Below are 9952 nucleotides of genomic sequence, written 5' to 3'. Positions count from 1 at the left end.
ATATGATCCAGCAATCCCACTCCTGGCCATATAGCTGGAGAAAACTCTAAGCTGAAAGTATACATGCACCCCAATATTTAAGCAGTACTATCTACAATAGCCAAAACTTGTAAGGAACCTTTATGTCCATTGATAGCTGTATGCATAAGGAAGATGTGATACACACACACACACACACACACAATGGAATATTACTCAGCCATAAAAAAGAATTAAATAATGCCATTTGCAGCATCATGGATGGACCTAGAGATTATTTTACTACTTGAAATCAGACAGATACAAATATCATGATATCAATCACATATGGAATATAAAAAATAGTACAAATGAACTTATTAGAAAACAGAAACACTTACAGTAATAGAAAACATACTTATCGTTACCAAAGGGTAAAGTGGGTGGGGTAGGGATAAATTAGGAGTATGTGATTAACAGATACACACTACCATATATAAAATACATAAACAACAGGGATGTAGGTATAGCACAGTGAACTATCTTCAACATTTTGTAATAACCTTTAATGGAGAAGTATAAAAAAGATATCTATACTGTATATATGTGTGTGTATACATATGTACTCATACACATATATGTAACCAAATCACTTTGATCTACACCTGAAATTTACACGGTATGGCAAATTGGCAAATGAACTATGCTTCAAGTAAAAAATAAATAAATAAAAGAGAGATCTCCATGTGTTGGATCCTGCAGGCTGGGAAGATCTAGTCGTAGGTCCCACCATGCATATAAATGTCCGGCTAACCTTTATCTTTTCAAGATGCTCCCTCAGTCACCTCTGCCTCCAGAATCCTACTCAGGTCTTGGAGGCAGAGCTGAAATGAAGCCTTCTCATTCACCCTTGTGAATCACTTTGTGTTCGTTAACTCATTTCTTACCTTTGCATCTGGCGTTAACTTCATTCATGCTGCCTAGTAATAGTTAACTATTTTTCTAGTTATTTCCCTGAGGCAATAAGGAGCTCAAAAGGCAGGGTGCTCTGGTCCCCTTTCCCCCGAGTGGCCTGAACTCTGTCTTGCACAGAGTAGGTGATTGAGATGCCTGTTGACTCCGATTTGGATTGACTTGTGGAAAAGAAGATTCTAGAGCCTGAGGCCAAGTGAAATAGTGTTTTTATTTGAGGCATAAAAGCACATGGGTTTCTGTCACACAGGATGAGGATGGCTTTAGTTACTGGTTTCTAAGATAAGACTTTGTTTATGTTAAACACAGCTTCTCTCACAGCTTCTTGGGAAATGAATCAGAGAACAAGACGCAGCCAGGAAGGAAAATCATTACTGTTGCTGGGAAGTTGTAAAGAAAGAGAAGAACTTATTCAAATCAACGTACATGTCACAGGGCCCCAAGGAGGACGAGAGTGGTGTGGGGAAAAGCGGTCGAAGTCCCTCGTCTTGGCCGTGATGTGGGCCTCTCCTTCCAAGGCAAGGACTTGCCCCTAAATGGAAGCAGCGGGGTCAACTTGGCCCTCTGACTGCACCAACGTCTCAGGGCTCCCCAGTTCCCTCTCTGGATCCCCAGTTCAGTCCCCCCTTTCCCCTGAAGAACTCAGAGAGGAAGGGCAGGGTCTATGTCATGGACACTGCTACTTGCTCGATGAAGCTGGCCAGGTTTATGTCCCGTTCTGAAAGGCCCGCACACTCATGAGTGCTCAGGGTGATGTGGACCTGAAACAAAACCAGAGATTCGGGGCCAGCTGATTCCACCGACTGCACCTAAGAGCAGGAGAGAGTCACCAGCTCCCGGGCTCAGCCACACCAAAAAGTGTAACCAGACACTAATCCCTTTCCTGGGGGCTGCCTTCCTGACGAGTCTCTAACATCAGTGCAAAACTGTCTTCTATTACACCTCCATAAACACTGGTAACCACAGCATAGGATAAAAAAAGAAAGATCCAGATATCAAGAGCAACCTCAAGGCCAGAGACAAGACCCCAAACCAACTCCTCAACACGGTCCATTTACAGAACATCACTTCCAGCCTTAATGCCTTTAGAAAGAGTCCAGCATACCTCTTGGTTCACGACAGGCATTTAATGACTGTTTCCATTCATTCAGCAGACAGGCTGATCTCCTTGGTGTGCATGGGTATTCTTAGTTCAAGTTTATTGCCTTTTCATTCTTCCATATCTCCAGAAAATGTCAGCCCTTTAGAGCTATTAACAGTGAATATGCCTGGTCCCCACAGCCTTTCCTTCTCTAGGATTTGCCTTCTTAATGTCTCCTTAACCCACACGTTGTCTCACTAGTGTTTCAAGTTGCTTTTCTTTAATCTGTAGTGAGACTGAATATTTTCTAGGGGTGTTTATGTCGATCCTAGGAAGGAGATGAAAGGAACAGGAGCGGACAGTCGACCTATGGGTGAGGAGAGCCCACAGGCAAGTCCAAGGAAGTGGCCTTCAGAATGAGTTGGAGTTCTAGGCACGTATCACTCACCTTGTTGTACACGTTAAACCATTCAGGATGGTGGTCCAATTTCTCAGCCTGAAGAGCCACTCTTGTCATGAAGCCAAAAGCCTGTTTAATGAAGTGAGACCCAGGTTAGTGTCCTGAAGGAGAGGACTGCTGGGCCCCCTTTTATGGCCAGCGTTAAGGCCCAGACGCAGAAGGATTGCCTCGCTCCCTGCAAGGCGATCCTTCCAGCTTTCAGCATTCCGCCTAGCACCCCGCCACTGGTTCTGAGGCTGCAGTTTGAGGTGGTCCTTCTGCAGTAGGAAGTCTTGTTACCAGGACCACCAACAAGGTGGAAACCCCAGAGAGCTTCTGAGTCTTCGCCAATCTTTCGGTTATCTACTAAAATGTCTTCAAACGTGCATCCGCTTCCCACTTGAACTGTCTTCTCTAAGGATCATTTCAAAAAGTTCCAGGTGTGGAGAGCCCAAGACCCATCTCCACCCTCTCCAATCCCCAAGGAGGACACGTTCCAAGTAAAAGGGATTAGCGGAGCATCTGACAGTCTTGGCTAACAGAACTTTAAGGGAAGGAGCACGTTCTGGAGCGTGACCCCATCAGCCCCAGTCTCAGGACGCTCTGTCCCACCCTGATGCCATACCCGATTGAAATCTTTGAAATGGAATTGCTTGAAGATGGCATCCCGGCCTTCCAGCTCGTTCCACCCCACGGCCCGCAGGTTTGGCAGCAGCTGGTCCCTCTCCTCAGCACTTAGCCTGTGCGCTTTGCCAGCCTAGGAGAGGGAAAACACAGAAGACCAAGGACATTCGTTTTTTTTCACAGGACAACAGAGAGGGCTCTGGACCTTTGGGGAAATTTAGCCAGCCTCCACTGGCAGTTCTGGTGGCGCAGTCAAAGGGCAGCTGGTCCAAATCAACAGACTGGGAGGAGGGGCTCTGTCTGGTGCACTGATAGGTTCTTAGAGAACAGAGAGTCCTGAGGTGTAATGCAAATCGCTGGGGCAGAGAAACACTCCTTCCCCACCCCTGCCCCCAAAGCCTTACAGAGGGCACCCCTCCGTAAAAACCTATGTCTCTTCTGTTCACGGGGGATCAAAGGTAAATCAAACCCCTACTGTTGCTGTGTATTGAAGAGGAAACTGCGGCCTAGAGAGGGGAAATGACCTCTCTTCCTTCACCCCCCACCCTCGGTCAGCAAAAGCACAGGAATCCTTCTCAAGGTGGGTCCACGTGTCTGCATCCCTGGGGCTGGGCAAAGGAACCAGCACTTAAAACATGGTCCAGGCGATCCCTAGCCATACCGCGGTCAACAACCACCGGCACTACCTCCTAGTGGGTATCCCACCACGCTCCCAGGCAGCCTCTGGTTCCCAGCTGCCAGGCCTACGTTTCTCAGTTTTCCACCTTCTTTTCTATTCTGTCAGCCTGGGAAGCTGGAGCCGCAGAGCTCAGTCCCCAAAGCAGAAGTAACTTGGCCAAGGGCAAACGGCAAAGCCACTGCCTCGGCCTATTTTCCTATTGTGCAAAATGCCCTCGAGGCAGCCCAAACTGGCATTAATTCAGGCCGTGAGTGGAACCCTCTCTGGGAGAACAGAAGAAAGCAAAGGTCAGGTCCAGCCTCTAAGAAGATCCAGGTGGAGGAGCTTAAGGGATCCCAGAATTCAGGCCCCTGAAGTAGAACTACCCAAGGCAGGAAAGTGAGAGTGCTAAATTAAATCAGTTAGGTCTGGGAAGAGAATGCAAGGGAGGTTAATTTAGCTTTTATGAGGCAGCCTGCAAGCTGGAAGCCAGGTGGCCTTGGGGCACTCATCTCCCCTGGCCTGATGGGTATAAAGGCCCAAGAACTTCCACTTTAGGAATCAGCCAGAGGAGCCAGGAGACACTTTAATAAACTCCATTGTTATTAAGGGAGTATCATCTGCATTTTTAAAAAGAGACTTGCTGGGGCAAGTAAGCTTATGACAGGCCTTCAGGTTTGGGGCAGAACTGGAAAAACATTTCAGGGCTCTGATAACCGTTTTCTCCCTCCTGAAAGTGCGGTTTCTCTCTGGACCAATCTGGCTGGCTCTGTCTCCTCTACTGGGCTCTGGAAGGCCAGTGAGGGCAGTCGAGATCTGCATCACCGCCCAACCCCCAGACAGCTGACCCTGTCTCAGTGGCTGGTAAGCCTGGTCCGTGTATCCAGGCAACCGGGTGACCACATGGCAGCCAAGGCATCAGAACCCACCATTTAGTTCTCTGGCTCTGAAAGGAGTGCGCAGGTACTAGCGGGCTCCTAGGAGGCTCCTTTTTAGTCTTCTGGCATCCCCTACATTTCACAGCCTGGGGCTGAACTGACAAGTCCCTCTGAAATCTGGGATCAGAGAGGGGGCAGGGGTGGTGTTTGCTTAGTAAATCACAGGTCAGGCCTGGACTCAGCCTGGGCCTCTGGGAGTGTGCAGAGGGGTTACTGATTACCCACGCCCTGCGGCTTTGGGCCTCAGTGTACCTCACAATCAGCTCACCCACCACCTCCCCTGCATCTGACCCGTAGCCTTCAAGGTGCCCTCCCAGGTGGCACCGCAGTCCCGACCGCTCCTAACGCTTTGAGGCCCAACACTCTGCTGTTTAGTAAAGCTTCCTGGGTCTAGAAGCTTCTCCGCAGGCTCACCTTCACCTCCCTAGCTGAGCACAGGGCCTGAGACTCCTGGGAAAGCTCAGCCTGGAGGGCGGGTGACCCTGAGCAGCCAGGTCCCCATTGCTGGGCAGAGGCCTCAAACTAGGAGCCAGGGGCCGGCTCTGAGGTCGGGGGACAGCACAGAGGGCTTAGCAGAAGAGCAAGCGAGAAGGGCAGTAAACAGGCAGACAGAGGGACACGCAAATTCAGTCGCCCCACTACAGGACAGAACCTCGCCACCGAGGGGAACTATGCCCTGGGCTCACTATGCCGCCCCTCCCCACCCCCGCCCAGAAAGGTCTCTAAACCCCACCCGCGGCACTGAGGGCCCGCGCGGGCTCTGGCGGGGGGCTCCCGCCTAGCTGTAACCCGGACCTACCACCGCCCCTCTCCCGGCTTCAGCTTCCCAGGGGGCACCACTCGGGGGCGGGGGTGGGACAGAGACCCCGACTCTCCCAGCCGGGCGCGCGGCTGCTCTGCGAAGGCCTCGTAGGAACCCCCCGCCCCATACCTCCCGGCGCCGTCCTCTGGCCTGGGCGGGGACCCAGCGCGGCCCCTGGCTCTCCTCCGCCCCTCCCGCGCGCCCCCTCCTAACCCGGTCGCCCCTACGGGTGATCTCCCCCCACTCGCTCACCATGCCGGGCGCGGACGCGGGCAACAGCTGGTGGCGGCGGAGCAGACGAGCGAGACGCCCGGCGCACTGGGAAGCCGTCGCGCGGGGCGGCGCTCGGGCCGCCCCGGGGCTGGAGCTCAGCCGGGAAGGGGCCGCCCACTGGTAATCATTAACAACAGCTGGGGCTGCCTTCCAGCATTTTCCTCAGTGCCGACGTTGCAGGGAGCTCGGGGATTAAGGACCCAGGCTCCAAACGCGGACTCCAATTGCATCGCGCTCTGCTACTTACCAGCTGTGTGACCCTGGGCGCGAGATTACTTTTTCTTTTTTAAAAACACCTTATTGAGAAATTGACCCACACAGTAAACTGCACATGTTTAAAGTGTACAGTTTGATGCGTTTTGACATGTATGCATCTGTGCAACCATCGCTACGATAAAGATCAAGAACATAGCCATAACCCTTAAGTTGCGTCCTCCCAACTCAAGACAACTGTTGTTGACCTGCTTCCTCACTATAGATTAGGTTGCATTTTCTAGAATGCTATGTAAATGCAAATCATACAAATTATACTCTTTTTATATCTGCCTTCTTTCACTCAGCAGGATTGCCCATGTCGTTGCACATATCAATAGTTTCTTCCTTTTTATGGCTAAGTAGACGTTATTTTATAGTATTATATTGTAATGGATATGCTACAATTTGTTGGACGTTTGGGTTGTTTCCAGTTTTTGACTATTACAAATAAAGCTGCTGTGAACTTTGGCATACAAGTGTTTGTATGGATATATGTTTTCACTTGTCTTGCGTGAATACCTAGGAGTGGAATGGCTAGGCCATATGGCAAGTATATACTTATAACTTGTTAGAAATCTGCCAAACTGCTTCTGAAAGCGGTCAGACCATCTTACATCCCCACCAGCAGTGTATGAGACTTCCAGTTCCCTTGCACCGCACCCCCCCAGCTGCACGAATACTTGCTATGTCAGTCTTTTTAATTTTAGCCAATCTAATTGGTGCGCAGTGGTATCTCACTGTGGTTTTGAGTTTCCTAAATGACTAATGATATTAAATACCTTTTCATGTGCTTATTTGCCAATGGTCAGTCTTTGGTGAATTGCCTGTTCAAATTTCCTGCCCGTTTAAAAAAAAAAATTGAGTTTTTTGTTTTCTTACTGGGTTTTCAGAGTTCTTCATTTTGGATACAAGCACTTTATCAGATATATGATTTGCAAATATTTTGTTTGCTTTCTCACAATGTCTTTCAAAGAGCGAATGTTCTTAATTTTGATGAAATCCAACTTATCAAAAGTTTCTTTTATGAATTGGTATTTTGATGTTGTAACTAAGAAATCTTTGCCTAACCCAAGGTCACAAAGATTTTTCTCCTATGTTTTCTTCTATATTTTATAGTTTTTAGTTTTACTTTTTAGAATTTACAGTGCTTTTTTAAAGTTGGTTTTCGGAACTCTATATATCTCAACTTTAATTGCTTGTCAGTTTTAGATATTGCAAATATCTCCTCCCGTTCAGCCATCTGTACACTAACTTCTTGTATGATGTCCTTTGTTGGCAGAAATCTTATATTTTGGTATAATAAGACTTATGCATTAGCTTGGCAACGCTGGTGGGTAGAGGGCAGATGAGAGTTTTCAAAGACAGAAAGGAGGATTTGGGCTCTGCTACGGTGTAGACAGCTGGAAAGAGTGTTCCACAGTAGCAATGAGAAAAGCCTGGAGATAATATACAATCATCACTTTTCTTCAGCTGGCCGGGGAGCTGAGGTCACAGGGCAACCAAGTAGTCTGAATTCCATGGGAGGCAGGATGCACCTGTGCCAGGCGTGCCTGCCAGGCGTGGGGCGGGGAGGGGAGGGGGAAGACACACAGCCTCCATAAAAGTGGGTGAGAAGAAATCAGCTGCAATGTTAACACATTGTTGGAAGCCAGGTGTGTGCTGGCATACAGTCTGGAATAGCTGGGGCCCCGAGACACCACGGGGAGAGTTTGCACACACGAACAGCCTTTATTTATGGACCTCCACTGAGAGCTCAGGAGAAAGAGTGGGGGAAGGGCAAAAGATGGGAGCAAACCCCCCTTCCCCCTCCCTCCCCCCCAGCCAAGCAGGGGACTGGCTGCTGCTGTGGGAAAAGGGCCAAACTTGAAGTCCTCTCCAGACCCTTGTCTTAAAGGAGCAAAAGCTGTAAATCGCTAGGAGAGGGCCAACAAATCCTGTCTCTCCCAGAACCCAGATAAATATGCATTGTGGCTTCATTTCCATATATATATGGATATATATGAAAGCATATATCCATACAAACACTCAGAGGAAAAAAGAAAATCCCTCTGCCCTGGGGTAGGGGCAGGAAACAGTTCTGGGCCTGGGATCCTATACCAATACAACTGGAGGTCGGCTACCTCTGGGGAGAAGCAGGAAACTTGCACACAAGTCCAGCCACAGATATAAGGCAGTCTGGCTGCCATGGGGCCGAGGGAGGGCAGGGATGGGCAGGAACACTGAGAAAGCTCCAGGACCCAGGGCCACAGAGAGCCCACTTCCAGCCCCCTACCATGAACCTAGCACTAGTAGCGTACCACTGGGATAAGGGCAAGAATGTGGAAAGTATGTGGAGAGACGCCTTCTTCCTGTGGGATCATTAGGGAAATGCCAACTGGTACCACAATGAGATCCCACTACACACCTCTTAGAAGGACTAGGAAAAAATGCCACCTGATAATACCATGTGTGTGGATGAAGATGTGAGGTCACTGGAACTCTCATGCGTTGCTGGTGGACATGCAAAACGGTTCAGCCCTTTGGAAAACAACTTGGCAATTCCTTGTGAAGTTAAACATACACTTACCTTATGAATCAGCAATCCCACCCCAAGAGAAATGAAAACAGGTCCACGGGGAAAAAAATCCCATATGCAAATGTGTATAACAGCTGTATTTGGAAATAATCCAAATGTCCATCAACAGAGAAATGAATAAACAAATGTGGTCCATTCATGAACTGGAATACTACTCAGCAATACAAATGAATGACTGCTGACCCCTGCAACAATATGCATGAATCTGAAAAGCATGCTAGGTGACAGAAGCCACACTGAAAGTTAAAAAAAAAAAAAAAAGAAATCATCTGCTTACAAATATTGCACATCTGATGATAGGAAGAAATTCCCACACATTAGATGCTGTTTCTGCACACATCGAGCCTTGTGTGCAGAACCCACCCAGCTCCTCCGTTAACCACATGCTTCTCTGCCAGGGGCTGTGGGATGCATTCCCATGACAACTTCTGGCCCTGCACCTCTATGTCACCACACAACGCTGGATGACTCGGCACAGCAGGAGTTGGGGATATTTCTGGAAGGAATTCTTATAACCAGAACAGCTAGCAATAACTAATCTAGACATGGATGTAACTTAGAATCATTCATTCACGTATCCATCTAAACCCAAAATAACTCTATCCCCAATACAACTTGCCCTTAGTATGATCCCCAAACATGCCCAATGTTTAACACAACCCAACATGAGGGGTGTGACATAGGGAAAGTTGGAGTGACAAAAGACAAGGGGCTTAATCTATTGCGCTTAAAATATCTAAATTTTGCAAATTTTGCAAAACCATGTGACCATGTTGGTCCCTGGGTAGGTCCCCTTCAAAAGAAGGGCCATGAGGCTCAGGTTTTTTCTGCTTCCCCATAAACCCACCCCTGCCAGGGGGCCTTCCCTGAGGAACCCACCCAGCTCCTGACCATCATTTATTTGGCCTCTTTCCTCAATACTTCCTGTTCTTCCTTTCCTTTGCTCCTGAAAGATGAAAATTGGCATCTCTGAATCTCCTACAGTGTCTGGCACTCTGCTCTGTACATAATACTCTCACAACAGATGGTTCCCAAATCCATGTTGTGTATTGGTTTTTGGTAGCTGAGATGGCTACCGAACAACACATACACCATATTCAACTATCTAAAATGACAATTTGGAGGCGCTAACATTAATGTAGAACTCATTTTGTTGCCAGTTCCTAGGCTAAGGATCTCAAAAGTAAAAAACAAAAACAAACAAAAAAACTTTTTTAGAAAGAAAACATGCTAATAGTAAAAAACAACAACAATAAGAACGAGAATAATATGGTTGGGCATAAAGAGGAAGATAAAAGCCACCCTTCTCAGGCTTCCCTGGTGGCGCAGTGGTTGAGAGTCCGCCTGCCGATGCAGGGGACATGGGTTCGTGCCCCG

General features: G+C 48.2%; 1 protein-coding gene across 1 annotated transcript; it reads right to left on the bottom strand.

Annotated features, from left to right (window-relative positions):
* Nucleotides 1–1122: 1122 nt before the first annotated feature.
* PCBD1 (pterin-4 alpha-carbinolamine dehydratase 1) lies at nucleotides 1123–5907 on the bottom strand (the record flags this gene model as incomplete). The annotated part of the gene is made up of 4 exons (XM_027129979.1): nucleotides 1123–1691; nucleotides 2460–2540; nucleotides 3076–3207; nucleotides 5725–5907. Coding segments are annotated over 4 exons (495 nt in total), but the record flags the coding sequence as incomplete, so codon positions are not given.
* Nucleotides 5908–9952: the final 4045 nt, after the last annotated feature.

Source organism: Aethalodelphis obliquidens, unplaced genomic scaffold (assembly GCF_003676395.1).
Source record: "Aethalodelphis obliquidens isolate GAN/ISIS:26980383/991018 unplaced genomic scaffold, ASM367639v1 scaffold37, whole genome shotgun sequence".
Classification (NCBI taxonomy): domain Eukaryota; kingdom Metazoa; phylum Chordata; class Mammalia; order Artiodactyla; family Delphinidae; genus Aethalodelphis; species Aethalodelphis obliquidens.
The sequence above is the reverse complement of the archived record's forward strand: the minus strand, read 5'-3'. Positions and strand labels throughout refer to the sequence as shown.